Source organism: Ochotona princeps, chromosome 8, assembly GCF_030435755.1.
Source record: "Ochotona princeps isolate mOchPri1 chromosome 8, mOchPri1.hap1, whole genome shotgun sequence".
NCBI classification, from domain to species: domain Eukaryota; kingdom Metazoa; phylum Chordata; class Mammalia; order Lagomorpha; family Ochotonidae; genus Ochotona; species Ochotona princeps.
The window spans coordinates 11,795,723-11,810,120 of record NC_080839.1 but is presented as its reverse complement, the minus strand read 5'-3'; the positions used below and the strand labels follow the sequence as shown (position 1 = coordinate 11,810,120).

Here is a 14,398-nt window from a genome sequence, read left to right as displayed (position 1 = left end):
GTGGCTGTAATGGCCAGAGCTAAGCTGATCTGAAGCTAGGAGCCAGGAGCTTCTTCTGGGTCTCCCACATGGGTACAGGGTCCCTAAGCCTTGGGACATCCTCCACTGCTTTCCCAGGCCACAAGCAGGGAGCTGGATGGGAAGTGGAGCAGCCGAGACACAAACCAGTACATCCATATGTGATCCCAGAGGTTGTAAAGCGAGGATTTAGCCACTAGGCCATCATGCTGGGCTGCTTCTTTCCTTCTTTTTAAAGATGTATTTGTGGGGCCTGGTGTGATAGCCTAGCAGCTAAAATTCTTGCCTTATACATACCAGAATCTCATATGAGTGCCAGTTTGTATCCCAGCAGCCCCACTTCCCATCCAGCTCCCTGTTAGTGGCCTGGGAAAGCAGTTGAGGACAGCCCAAAGCCTTGGGAACTGCACCTGCATGGGAGACCCAGAAGAAGCTCCTGGCTCCTGGCTTTGGATTGGCTCAGATCCAGCTGTGGTGGCCACTTGATGAGTGAATCAGCAGGTGGAAGATCTTCCTCTCTGTATATCTGACCTTCCAATAAAAAAAAAATAATTTTTTTTAAAGATGCATTTTTAAGGCAGATTTAGAGACAGAAAAATATCATCCATCTACTGGTTCATTCCCCAAATGGTTGCAACAGCCAGGGTTGGGTCAGGGCAAAGTCAAGAGCCACGAACTTCATCCAGTTCTCCCACATGTTAGGCAGGGGCCTAAGCACTCAGGCCATCCCTTGCTGCTTTCCCAGGTACATAAGCAGGGAGCTGGATCAGAAGTGGAGCAGCTGGGTTACAAACCAGCACTCACATGGGATGCTGATGCTACAGGTGGCTGGTTAACCTATTATATCACAATGCCAGCCTCTCTCGTTTTAACAAGGAGAGAGCACATTATAATCCAAAATTACAAGGTAGAAAAGCATATTAGGTGATGACTTGAGTGATATCAGATGTGCTTTCTGGTCCCCAATAGTCACCTTCTCTGTTTGTGGGCCCTTGGCCTTGCCCTTTCCGTGCCCATAGGATGGACAGCCGGCTGAGGCCCGGGAGAGTGTGAAGTGTCCCCCAGGCTGGCATTTTAAGAAGAATTGGACTGTGGAGCTGAGCCATGCCGTGGACAGTGATGGTCAGTCCTCTGCTCAGGGTTGAAGGAGGGCCTGGGTCCTCCACTCAGCTTCTGGGCAGGCAGGGAAGCTCCTAAACTTTTCACAGCCTTGGAACGGGCAAGCTCACAAATGGCCTGGGACTGAGTTCTGCAGGTCCCCCAGCCTCTGAGGGGCTGAGTCTTCACCCCCTTTCAGGGCCCTTCAGGTTCCATGTGCCTCTGTGGGCCTGGCCCAGAGCAAGTTTTAACAGATGCATGTGAACATGGACTGGGCCCTGGAGCCTGAGTTCACCCAATATGGCTCCAGAGAAGGAGCAATAGGAAGGCCTGGCATCAGGGGCCAAACTCTCAGCAGCCCCATCCTGTGTCTCACACAGGAGCCAACCCTTTCCCATTTGTAAAATGGGCAGTTGGGCACAGGCCATCGAGGTGACAAATGACAGAACTGTCCCTTTTAGAGGTTCATCTTCCAGGCCTTGTCAGGCCTCCCAGCTTACAGGCACCTGAGATGCACTGAGGTCATGGCCCTCCCCTGCAGGCTGGGAGTATGGAGTGGGGATCCCGCCATCGGGCATGCCCCAGGTCTGGAGCTCAGTGGAGAAGACCTACCACTCACGCCGGCGCAGGCGTTGGGTGCGCCTGCGTTACCGGGATCCAGAGAAGCTGAGTCAAGAGCAGGAAACCCTCTCTTTCCTGCAGCAGGTACGGGACCTGGGAGGTGGGGACCTTGGCTTGGAACCTCAGGAGCACAACCCTGCTTTTCTGCCCCCCACATCAGGGCCTGGATAAGGAGGATGAGGGCTGGGAGTATGGCACCTTTGGCTCCAAGTTCCACCTGGACCCACAGCCCAACAGCCAGTTCCGCCGTCGTTGCTGGCACCGCAAGCTGGTCCCAGACCAAGACAGGGGCATCGCATCCATCTTCCTCCTGGAGGGCTCGCTGGTAAAATTTTAGCAGCCTGGGTGTTGGTAGCCTCTGACCGCACCCTACTCCCCAGGAGCCAGAGCCTGGCCTGGGGGTATGGCCAGGGGGAGGGCTGGGACTGCTCCTTGGGGCATGACCGGAGGAAGCCTGCACCTGCTCCTCAGGAGTGACCTAGGCCCAGCTGGAGGAGCCAGGAGCAGGTAGGAGCCTCAGCAGGGCACCATTCTGGGTGCAGGAGAAGGATCTGAAGCACAGTTACAAGAAGGAAGATGAGAAGCTGGGCCGGTGGAGTCAGTTCAGAGACTCGTGGAGGGAGCGCCCCGTGGAGGCCCGGCCCCCCAACATGCCCTTCATCTATTGCCTGATCAACAGTGAGCACCACCCTGAGTGTCTGCGTGGGTGGCCCCAGAGGCCAGGACCTGAGGGGAATGAGGAGGAGCTGGGGGATCCTGGGGATATGTGACAGCTGGAGCCCCTCTTTACTTAGAGCCCCACTACTACCAACTCTTCTGCTACATCTACCAGGCCCGGAACTTGCTGTCCAACCAGATCCTGACATTCCAGGGTAGGACCATCCCTTGTCCTCCAGCCACCCACTGGGGCCTGACAACATGGCTATCTAGCAGAATAATGAATGTAGCAAGGAAAGAGCGGGTTGGGGGTAAGGGTATGACAAAGGTGCAGACCCTCCTCTATCTCTCAAGCAGCTTATAGCCTTGTTTTGGGAAAAAGACAAAATCAGAGACCTTGGGCTGTGGAATAAGAAAGGGGAAGAGATGCCAGAGGGAATGTCACCCCAGAGGTGACCACTCTGCTGGGGCTTGAAGAGCAAGGCATTTGCCTGGCAGAGTAGCTGTGAGATGAGAAAACAAAAGAGGGGTGACATTTTTGGGAAACACTTGCCACCAGTGGTCAGACACAAAACGAGGAGTTGGGAGGAGGCCCTGGGAGGAAGAGCCATGGGTGATGTGCATGCCCTAGCCTGTGCTGTTAGTGGCACTTGTAGGGGGCCAAGGTAGTGGGTGGAGGGCTCCTAGGATGCCTCCTGGGGAATGTGTCCCTTGGGCATTGTCACCCACACTGAGACGGCCATGGGAAGTGTGCATGGCTGGAACTCCATGACCCCTGGCATCAGCGATTGGCTCGCTTTCAGCTTCTGGTGCTTGTGAACCACTGGCAATAGGCTCCTGGCCTGGCCTTGGGGTCCCAGGTCTAGCCAGCTATTGCAGCAGCCAGAAGGAGCCTGGCTTCCTCACTCCCTGCCTTGCTCCTCCCCCAGGGCCCTTCATCCGTGTCATCTTCTTAAACCACAGCCAGCGCACCCAAGCTGTGCGCAGCTCTGTGGCCCCCATTTGGGCCCAGACACTCATCTTCCAGCACCTGCTTCTGTATGAGAACCCCCAGGACACGAAGGAGAGCCCCCCACTCCTGGTGCTGGAACTGTGGCAGCGCAACTCCCAGGTAAGGCGGCCAAGGATTCTCCAGCCTTGACACTTAGGGAGGCCCAGTGTGCCAAGAGTGCTATATCTTTTTTTTTTTAAAAGATTTTTTATTATTATTATTATTGGAAAGCCAGATATACAGAGAGGAGGAGAGACAGAGAGGAAGATCTTCCATCTGATGTTTCACTCCCCAAGTGAGCCGCAACGGGCCGGTACGCGCCAATCCGATGCCGGGACCAGGAACCTCTTCCGGGTCTCCCACGTGGGTGCAGGGTCCCAAAGCTTTGGGCCGTCCTTGACTGCTTTCCCAGGCCACAGGCAGGGAGCTGGATGGGAAGTGGAGCTGCCGGGATTAGAACCGGCGCCCATATGGGATCCCGGGGCTTTCAAGGCGAGGACTTTAGCCACTAGGCCACGCTGCTGGGCCCGAGTGCTGTATCTAGCACATCGGTTACTGCCCTCTGCCAGGCAGCAGCGAGGGCAAGCAAGGAGCTGATGCTGTACTAGCTTAGTAGCCAGGTTGTGTGAATGTCTCCTCCCCTCTAGGGCAAGGAGAGCTTGTGGGGACGGAGCATATGGCCCCCTGTGGTCTGGCTGGATCTCCAAGACCGGATCCTGCCCCCGATGCGGTGGTACCCACTTGTGAAAGACTTGGGGGAGGAAGATGGTGAGGTCTTGGCATCCTGTGAGCTGATCCTGGAGACGGAGGTACTGGGAAACGGGACACAATGGTAGAGGGTAGTACTTAGTGCCCCCTCCCCAGGCACCCCTGAACACAATCTTCTGCAGGCAGCAGGAAAAGCCTGACACCGGGCTTAGAGATAGCACCTGCTCAGTCCCTCTCCCACCTCCCTGCCAGCTCCAATCCTTCTCAACCTCTGAGGAACCTGGTTGAGCTGGGGATGGGGGCCCTAGGATCTGCCTCACGGGGCCTCATGTTCCCTGATCTCCCACCTCGGCCCTTCCAGAAGCTCAGAGAGACACAGCCACCGATCCTGAGTGTCCTCTTGAAGAACGGGATCTACATGCTGCCCAGGAGCCTCCAGCCCACGCGGAGGAAGATGGCCATCGAGGTGTGTGCCAGGTGGGGAGAGGATGAGTGGGCAGCCAGTGGGACTTCAAGCACCATCCAGAACAGCCTGGAGTGGCTCTGCTGTGGGCCCTCCTTACTTGCTGACCTGAAGCTTGGGCCCCAAGATTGACACTCAGTGAGAGATGGGGTTGGGAGAGAAATGAGACTGTCATTTAATGCTATCAGCGAGCTCACTGCTAAGCTCTGCAATGTGCAGTAGGCAAAGGGCTCAAGTGTTTGTCGTGCTCAAGTCTCATGCTGTGCAGAATGCTTCTTGCAGAAAGAAACTGCAGCTGCAGGAGGAAATGTCCCATACACTGATACAGGGGCTAAGTGACAGCCACAGTCCAGACCCAGGGCTGCCCAATCCTAAATGCCAGGGCAAGCCTCACTCCTGTTTGGAGTGTAGTCTGGAAGACTCCAGGTTGGAACTCATATGCCCCTGCCATGGAATTGACAAAGGGTAAAGAGGATAGCCAGGAGCTCAGGAGACTGAAGGCCACCTGGCTAGTCCCTTCCTCTGGGCTCCTGGGAAAGCCTTCAGAAGTCAGGGCCTAGACATGTTTTGGGGTGTCCCATGTCTGTGGGCAGCCCAGTCACTGAGCATCCATGGGGCCCCCATCTGAGTCATAGAGCCACAGGGAGGATGTGTGGCCCTGAGAGGCAGCCAGACTCAGCACCTCCCATCTGGGAAAGGATGGGAGGCCAGAAAAGGCAGCAGGTGAGGCGCGGTCAGCACTAAAGGGCCTGGAGGTCAGTGGAGGTTGTGGTCTTGGCTAGAAGACACTCCTCCCAAAGGGAGGCATGAAGGCTTTCAGGCCATTGGTAAACTTTGTGCAAGCTGGGGTTGCCTTGGTCTCACTGTCTAGTCCTGCAGGCTTTCTGAGACCCCACCATCCCCTGGGACTCCTCTGAAAGGGGTGGCGCCTACCACAGCCCCACCCTCCTTGGTCCTGGTAGATCCTGGCCTGGGGCCTTCGGAACTTGAAGAAGGTGCGCTACCCTCAACTCCTGGTGGAGTGTGGAGAGGAGTCAATTAAGACGGAACCCATCAGGGACTTCCAGACCAACCCCAATTTCCCTGAGCCCATCCTCTTCCTCCTGGTGGTAAGAGACCCCCCCACCTAGGGGGCCATGAGGGAGCAAGGGCAGGGGAAGCCCTCTCCTAGGGCTGGGGAGTGGGGCTCACATTCCTGCCTCTCATGCAGCTCATGCCCACAGAGGAAGCCTATGCGTTGCCCATCATGGTCAAGGTGATAGATAACCAGGATTATGGCCAGCAGAGCGTGGTGGGTCAGGCCAACATTGATTTCCTCCAGCCATATTTTTGTGACCCCTGGGCTATGGACTATGTACCCCCACGGCTTCCAAGTACGGGCCCCTTGCTCTGTGCTTCCTCTCTCAGGCCTCCACCATGAGTCTCCTGCTGTGGGTTGGGGAAGGGCTTGGCTTTCCTTTGGGGTTGGCATCCCTCCTCCTCAGCCTCTACCTGAGACTCCCAACTGCATTCTCTCCACACAGTGCTGGTCGAGAAGAAGCAAAAGGCGGTGAGCTCGGGCGCCCAGCCCAGACTTCATCATAACTCTTGCTCGGCACCTGCACCCTAATGATGCATAGGAATGCTGAAGCTGTTACTCTCAGCCTAGACCACACTGTAGAGTCCCCTGAGATGGTCACAGACTCAAGACCCTGAGGGATCCCATCAGAATTGCTGGGCCCCAGGACATCTTTTTCCAAGTCCTTCCTCCTCCAGCCCTATGGCTGTGGTGTGTTTTCCAGTCCCAGAGCTACTGCTTTAGAGTGGCACTGGTCAAACTCCAAGTGGCCCTTGGAGTCCCATGCTTCCCATCCATCTCGCCTCAGCCTTGACTGTGTCCTGAAAGTCAAGAGTTAGAGCCCGAAGAGGAAGTGTAGGAGGAGTCCCTGACTGCCTGGGCACACACCTTGCTCACCCTCTACTTTGCAGATCCTAGAAAATCTCTACAAGAAATTCTGGTACAAGTCCAGCAAAGATGAGGTGAAGCACATTTAGCCCCAGGGAACCACCTGTTGGTTCAGGAGGTAGGGGATGCGGCGGGTGTGTGCGGGGGGGGGGGGGGGGGGCGTCATTCTCCTCTTCCTTGCCAGGATGATTTTGACCATGAGGTGGATTGGTGGAGCAAGCTCTTCTGGGCCATACGCGATGACAAGTCCCTGAAGTATAAGTACAAAGACTACTTCACCATAAAGGTTGGGAGACCCTCAAGGGATGGGATTGGGAGAGTGGGAGTGGAGAAGGAGAATGCTGAGAAGAGATGCAACCTCCCACTCAGACTACTAGCCAAGTCCAGCTTGCTTCCTCTGGAAACCTCCAAGAGTGTATAGATGGGACTGGTTTCCACAGTACCCTCCAGGGACACCTCCACTAGTCACCAAGGCTGAAGCAGGTGGTGCTGCTGCTGGGACCACCTGGTGGACACTTTGGAGAAAACCCCTGGTGATTTCAGGAATGGCTTCCCTTCCCCTGACAGGTGTACGATTGTGAGCTGGAGGCAGTTCCGGACTTCCAAGGCCTGCAGGACTTCTGTCAGACCTTTAAACTCTACCAGGAGCAGCCCAAGGTGGACAGCCCTGTGGTAGGCGAGTTCAAGGTATGTGCCCAGCTGCCCATCTGTGTGCCCTTTCTGCCCCCCAGAAGACCCTAATATAAAGCCCTGGCTCTAAATGCTCATGGTGAGGATCTGGTAGGGAGGGCCTGAGGAAATTCCGGGAGATGCCTTCCCTCACACAGGAAGAGTGAGGGCCTTCCCTCTTGAAGATAAACTTTACCTTGAGGATAAACTCAAGCCTGAAGTAATGGATAGAGGGGTGGGGTAGGCAGAAGGAGTTTCCCTCAGCAGAAACACGAACATCATCTAAGCACCCTGAGTCCCTTTCCTCAGCACCCCTCGTAAACACAGTGGCCCTGCAGAAGCCCTGTGCTACACTTGCTGCTATAGTCCTCCCAGCCTTCTGTTCCCATGATCCTCCATCTGACCCTCTCTCTACGGAATTCAGGCCAAGAGTCCTTCCTGGAGGATTGGGTCCCCGACACCCCCTCATCCCACAGGGCCTTTTCCGGATCTACCCCTTTCCTGAGAATCCAGAGGCTCCCAAGCCCCCGCGCCAGTTCTTGGTTTGGCCCAACAGAGAGGATTTCCCTCAGCAGTGCCTGGTGCGGGTATACATAGTGCGAGCCATCAATCTGCAGCCCCAGGACTACAATGGCCTGGTAAGGAGCAGCCCTGTCCAGCTCAGGAACCTCCCATGCCCTGCCCAATCCCTAACCTTTCCTGGAGATCCCTCAGTCTGCCCATACCCAACTGCCCACACACTCCATGTGGTGCCAGGGCTCATTTATGCCCCACATCTGACTCCCCACTTCCTCCCCCCTGCCACCACCGTCACATGTGACCACAGTGTGATCCTTACGTGATCCTGAAAATGGGGCAGACAAAGCTTGGCAACCGGGACACGTACCGGCCCAACACCCTGGATCCCATATTTGGCATGTGAGTTGCCTCAACTCCCCCAGTCCCCTCCACCCTTCCATACTGTGCTGGGTGGGCTTCAGTCCCAGTAGGCAGACCCCTGCCCTGCATTCCAGCCCACAAATTCCTAGCATGGTTCTCAACAGATGGGGAACATCACTTCTACCCTCAAGTTTAGCTTAAGAAGTTAACTTTGAGCCATATCCAGGGGATGGCTGTTGGCAAGCCTCAGCCTATCCTGCATTCTATTCTCTATAATCACCATGAATAAATGAGGGGCAGAGACACCAGTGAGGGTGACAGGAGGCCACATTTCATCTCCAGACTAGAACATTTTCTCCTTTAGGTTGTTTGAGCTCACCTGCAACATTCCCCTGGAGAAGGATCTGGAGATTCAGATACTTGACTTTGACCTTGTGTCAGCCGATGATGAGATTGGAAGTACAGTAATCGACCTGGAAAACAGACTCCTGTCTGGCTTTCATGCTAGTTGTGGGCTTGCTAAAACATACTGCCAGTGAGCATGGACCAGTCTGGGGTGGATGGGAGCAGAGAGAGGCGTAGTGAGCCCAAGGCTCCTGTGGTGGGAGTAGGGAGGAAGGGACCCAGAACCTGCCTTTCACATATCCCTGCAGGACAGGGCCCTTCAGGTGGCGGGATCAGATGTCCCCCAGCCACATGCTGGAGCGCTTTGCCAAGCAGAAGGGCCTGCCACCACCTTTGTACAGCCTGGAGGAAGACTCTGTCTTATACAATGGGGAAAAATTCAAGCTGCAGAGCTTTGGTGAGCAGTTCAACCACAGGACTCTGCCCCAAGGAGGCTCTGGAAAGGGGTGGCTGCTTCAGACACCGGGATGGGGCCGGGCAAAAGAAGGCAACCCAACTTTCCCCTTTTCTCCTGAAGAAGCCAGCCACATCCAGTCCCCAGGAAAGGGGAGAGGGGCATCCAATGACGTCAGGACCCCCCTTTCCATCTCTCTCCAATACAGAGCCCAAGCCCCCTAACGTGCCTGGTTTGGGACCCAAGAAAGAACGGCTGGCCCTGTACATCCTGAACACCCAGGGGCTGGTCCCCGAGCACGTGGAGACCCGCACACTGTACAGTAACAGCCAACCAGGCATTGACCAGGTTTGAGAGTTAAAGGGGCCCATGGTGTGGCGGAGGGCAGGCCAAGTATTCAGGCATATACACACACAGCAGACGTGTTTTTGCATATGTTAATAAGCAAGAGGTTCTGGTGCTGTCACTTTGAAAACTCGTAACCTGGAGAGGTCATTGACAAGGCACGGAGGTTGCATACCAGTGTAGGAAGTATGACGGAGTCCTACCTACTACCACCTCCATGGCTCCGATCTCTCCCAAAAGGGACTGGAGGTGGCACCTCAGGCCAGACAGGGCAGACACTACAACCCTGGTGCTGGCTGTTAATTGAAGGCTGTCTTCTCCAAGGCAAGGAACTCCAAATGCAGGAATGAAAATCCCCAAAGGCACCCTAATTACCACCTTCTCTCCAGCCACCAGAATGGCTCCTCTCACTCTCTCCATCTCTCTGCCAAGCATTTAAAAACAAAACTAAAAAACCACGCATCTCGTGAAATCCCTTGTCTTAAACAGGGCTAGCTTCCAAAGACTAAAATTAGCTCCAGCTGGTTGAGACAAAAACGTGTTCACGTACCAGTGTTAGTCATTCCGTCCCCGCTCTTTTCTCCTTTATTTACCCATTTGTATTCTTCCTCTTCTCAGTCCTCCGCACTCATTTCATCTCTTTGGGTTGTGATCACATAACATAGAATGGCCTGAAAATCTGAACTGATCAAATAGTTCCCTCTTACTCAGGGCTGCCAAACTGCTTAACAAAGAAAAGTCTAGCCATAATCCCCAATCTCCCTGCTTTGTTCTCACAGCAAGAAACAAGGGGGACCTTTGGTGGGTGGTTGTCCTGCTCCCTGAATGATAGTTATTGGGCTTCCTGGGGCCAACTTGCTGAGAGGCCAACAACCTGAAGCTCAATAACTGGTCCTGGCTCTAGGGAAAGGTGCAACTGTGGGTGGACATCTTTCCCAAGAACCTGGGGCCTCCTGGCCCCCATGTCAACATCAGCCCCCGAAAGCCTAAACGGTGAGTGACAGCCCATACCCCAGGCCCTGCGTTTCATGGCTCAGCTCTCCCAGGACACCACTATGCTAAGTGCTGAGCTATAGTCATTCTTTCTCTACTGGAAATAGGTGGAAGCTCCTCTAGGAGTTCTCCCCCTGAACCTCCCTAAATCTAGGTGGAATACTTGGGGTGGGGGGGAAGCCTCTGGCCCGCCTCCCCCCAACAAGGCCGCTGCTGGGGAACCAGGCCTCAGCAGGGCCTCAGAGCACAGTGGCCACAGGTATGAGCTGCGCTGTATCATCTGGAAAACCGCCGATGTGGACCTGGTGGACGTTTCGCTGACCAGCGAGAAGATGAGTGACATCTACATCAAAGGGTGAGGAGGCGCCAGTCCCTCGGGTACCCCCAGTTCTTTCTTCTGCCACTAACCCATGCCTGCCATGAGTGGGGACCACCCACCCACATGCAAGCAGCAGGCCTAAGGGCTGTGGCTACAGGTGGCTGTTTGGGATGGAGAAAGACACGCAAAAGACAGACATCCACTACCACTCCTTAAACGGCGAGGGCAACTTCAACTGGCGGTTCATCTTCACCATGGACTATCTGGCAGCAGAGTGTATGTGCGTCCAGAGCCAGAAGGTGACAGACCTGGTGGTGCAGGTGGCAGGGCACACACCCTTTGGGCTCCAGGAGCATCCCTCCTTCACCCCGTAACCCCCAGCCCTCTGGGACCTGCCAGCAATACCAAAACATTAGAATGAAGCCCTCTTCCTTGGTTGTCTACACTGCAGGGTGGCAGGCTACTTAGGGTCCAAGGGAGATGCCAGACACAGGTCAGTAACACACTCTTTCACGACAATCCAGGATTACATATGGAGTCTGGACCCCACATCAATGAAGTTCCCAGCCCGGCTCATCATCCAGGTCTGGGACAACGATACCTTCACCAGTGATGACTTCCTAGGTGAGGTCCTGGCCCAGGGTCTGGGCCCCCAGGCCAAGGGAGCTCCTTGTTGATGGCATTTCTCTGGCTTCAGGGGTCCTGGAGCTAGATCTCTCCGACATGCCCTACCCGGCCCGAAGCGCCAAGCAGTGCTCCCTCAGGATGATGGAACAGGACCCCAAGTGGCCCCAATTTCTTCAACACAAGCACTTCTCTCTCTTTAAGAAGACGACTGTAACTGGCTGGTGGCCTTGCCAGGTCCTTGAGGGTGACAAGTGGCGCCAGTCGGTAGGAACTGGGGAAGGCAGCTGAGGAACAGGCCTATGAACCATAGAGCCTGGCTGAGGACTTTGGGGCGTGGGAGGGGGGTATGTTGGCTCAAGTTTTCTCCCTGCTAGGTTCCGGGCAGATGCCCTCCTCCCACCCTGTCTCCACCCGTGATGTTCCTAGGGCAAAGTGAAGATGACGCTGGAGATTCTGTCACAGAAGGAAGCCTTAATCAAACCAGCGGGCCGAGGCCAGTCAGAACCTAACCAGTACCCCACACTCCACCCTCCACTGTAAGGCTCCTAAGGTTTCACGGGGCGGTGACTGTGGACAGGGCAGCTGCTGCCCACCACGCAGTCTGGAGAGCAGACTAGGGCGGGGCCATGAGGCACGAAGTCACTTTCTTGAAAAAGCAAGCTCCCCTTGGCTCCTCCACCCCCTCCCTCCTCTGATGCCACCTCTGCTCATGCAGACGCCCAGATGCCTCTTTTTCGTGGTTGCGATCCCCCATTCAGAACTTCTGCGTTGTTTTCTGGAAACGCTACCGCTACAAGATCATAGCCTTGTCAATCCTAGTGAGCATAGCGCTGCTACTGTTCCACTTTATCTATTCAACCCCGGTGAGTGGCAACCAAGGGCACAGGGACAAAGACAGCAGGAGGTGAGTGGAGGAAGCCACCTCCAGCCTGCTGCATGGCTCTGTTCTCTCTAGAACTACTTAGCCATGAACTGGATCAAACCTGAGATGCGGCTGTATCCTCCCATTAAAATAGTCAATATCATTGGTTCATCCAACACCAGCAACGATAGCTCTTCCAACCTCATCACCGAGAAGCCAAGCCCGGAGACTACCCCGGAGCAGCAATGGGAGCTCGTCCAGGAACCCAGGAATCAGATGTATGACATTTTCCCAGAACTTCCAACTCCATGAGGCTCACTGACTCATTTACCTGCCTTTCCTCCTGCTTACTAACAGCCCTAATCCCTCCTCAAACCGCCCCCCAACCCTGAATTCCTACCAGCTCCCGGTTTCTATTGTCTAGGGCATAATGCAAGGAGCTAGGGATATTCTAACTATTGTGTTCAGAAACCACTGCCAACATGAGCAGAGCTATAATTTTCCACTAAAATAAACAAGGTTTGTAAGAGACAGCCATCTTATAATTTGAGAGCTGAAGACAACAGGAAGGACTGAAAACGCCAGCCCTTCAGAGGCGACTCACAAGGGATAAAGAACTGTGTTACTCCACACACTTCCAGCCTCCTGCACACCAAGGGGCGGGGGCACTGCTGTTGGAGGGAAAGGCAACTCTGGAGGAAAGAAATGGCGGCTGGTCATGTGGGTGAGTACTGCTGCCTGCATCCACCATGAATACAAAGAGCCATCCAGCTGACCAGGCACCTCTCCTCTAGCACACACCCCCCTACAACACCCAGAACAACACTTACCTCCAAACACAACAGAGAACTCCTGTTTCTAGAACAAAATGCAAGAACTGTGGCAGGACACATAATGCTAGGCCAGACCAAGTGGCTGCATTCTCTTTGTCTCTCTAAAAAGCCTCATGTGGGGTGTTATAATAGAGCAGATAAAGCTGCCACTTTTGACACCAGCATCCCTTCCAGCTGCTGCTTCATGTTCTAGTTGCTCCACTACCAACCCAACTCCCTGCTAAAGGCTTAGGAAAAGCAGTAGAAGATGGCCCAAGTTCTTGGGACCCTGTACCGATATAGGAGACCCAGAGAAGCTCCTGGCTTTGGCCTGGTCCTATCTTGGCTTCTGTGGCTGTTTGGGGAGTGAACTAGCAGATGGAAGCTCTCTCTCGCCTCTTCATCTCTATAACTTTGCCACTCAAATAATTAATTCAATCTTTAATATTAAAACAAAACAAAAAAACCCCTCATATGTAGGGCCAGCACTATGCCACAGGGGGTAAAGCCAGCACCACTAGCAACCCATATTATAGTGCCAACTGCAATCCTGGCTGCTCTGCTTTTGATGCAGCTCCCTGCTAATGAAATTGGGAAGGTGACCCAAATGTTTGGACCCCTGCCATTCACGTGGGAGACACAGATGCTTTTGGCTCCTAGCTTCTGCCTGACCAAAACCAGGCTTTTGTCCACATTCGCAGAGTTGAGTCAGCAGATGGAAGGTCTCCCTCTCTCTCTCTGCCTTTCAAATAAGTAAGTAGATTGTATACATATATATATTTTAAAGACTTCTTTATTTTTATTACAAAGTCAGATATACAGAGAGGAGGAGAGACAGAGAGCAAGATCATCCGTCCGATGATTCACTCCCCAAGTGGCAGCAGTGACTAGAGCTGAGCCCATTAGAAGCCAGGAGCCAGGAACTTCTTTCAGGTCTCCCACACAGGTGCAGAGTCCCAAGGCTTTGGGCCGTCCTTGACTGCTTTCCCAGGCCACAAACAGGGAGCTGGATGGGAAGCGGAGCAGCCGATGTTAGAACTGGTGCCCATATGGGATCCCAGCACGTGCAAGGCGAGGACTTTAGCTGTGAGGCTACTGTGCCGGACCCCCATGTACACTTATTTAAAAAGCTCAAGTGTTCCTGAGCTAGAATCATACCAACCCCACAGGTTCAATTTCTCACCCCACCCCATGATGTGCAATATCCCCTCCTCCCACACCCCTTCCTTGGCCATCTGAGGAGCCCACACAGGTCTTTACACCACACAGTTCTGGTCGCTCTCCCCTTGAACTCAGATCAAACACCCATTGCTTCTACCAGTTCTCCCCGATCCTGGACCAGGCTCTAGATCCAAATTTGTCCTCTGGTACCTGGAGCCACTCTTGTCACAGAGGGGATGTGGTTAGGAGGAGTACCTTTGGTCTCTGTTCTACCTCCATCCCACCTGCGGGATGGCAGGACAGCCTGCACCGCTGGATCACAAGCACGTGGGTAAGGCAGAGACCACAGTGGAGAGAGACCTGTGCAGCCACGGGCACCACCCCCTGCTCTTCAGGCTGAGCTGAAGGCTTCCCCAACCCAGAAGGCACAG

At 54.4% G+C, this 14,398-nt stretch overlaps 1 protein-coding gene across 1 annotated transcript in view; it reads left to right on the top strand.

Moving 5' to 3' along the window:
* The window catches only part of FER1L5 (fer-1 like family member 5), a 45,989-nt gene extending 33,683 nt beyond the window's left edge, over nt 1–12,306 (top strand). Inside the window, exons 27-53 of the mRNA XM_058668310.1 lie at nt 1,038–1,140; nt 1,658–1,821; nt 1,898–2,062; nt 2,280–2,415; nt 2,532–2,609; nt 3,324–3,505; nt 4,033–4,194; nt 4,455–4,559; nt 5,519–5,665; nt 5,767–5,929; nt 6,080–6,105; nt 6,525–6,575; nt 6,686–6,787; nt 7,069–7,188; nt 7,647–7,808; nt 7,997–8,088; nt 8,414–8,584; nt 8,703–8,851; nt 9,057–9,196; nt 10,098–10,186; nt 10,446–10,541; nt 10,663–10,804; nt 11,030–11,129; nt 11,203–11,396; nt 11,559–11,668; nt 11,848–11,995; nt 12,088–12,306. Of these exons, the coding sequence (XP_058524293.1) occupies nt 1,038–1,140; nt 1,658–1,821; nt 1,898–2,062; nt 2,280–2,415; nt 2,532–2,609; nt 3,324–3,505; nt 4,033–4,194; nt 4,455–4,559; nt 5,519–5,665; nt 5,767–5,929; nt 6,080–6,105; nt 6,525–6,575; nt 6,686–6,787; nt 7,069–7,188; nt 7,647–7,808; nt 7,997–8,088; nt 8,414–8,584; nt 8,703–8,851; nt 9,057–9,196; nt 10,098–10,186; nt 10,446–10,541; nt 10,663–10,804; nt 11,030–11,129; nt 11,203–11,396; nt 11,559–11,668; nt 11,848–11,995; nt 12,088–12,306 (3,516 nt within the window). The remainder of the gene's footprint in view (nt 1–1,037; nt 1,141–1,657; nt 1,822–1,897; nt 2,063–2,279; nt 2,416–2,531; nt 2,610–3,323; nt 3,506–4,032; nt 4,195–4,454; nt 4,560–5,518; nt 5,666–5,766; nt 5,930–6,079; nt 6,106–6,524; nt 6,576–6,685; nt 6,788–7,068; nt 7,189–7,646; nt 7,809–7,996; nt 8,089–8,413; nt 8,585–8,702; nt 8,852–9,056; nt 9,197–10,097; nt 10,187–10,445; nt 10,542–10,662; nt 10,805–11,029; nt 11,130–11,202; nt 11,397–11,558; nt 11,669–11,847; nt 11,996–12,087) is intronic.
* Nucleotides 12,307–14,398: the final 2,092 nt, after the last annotated feature.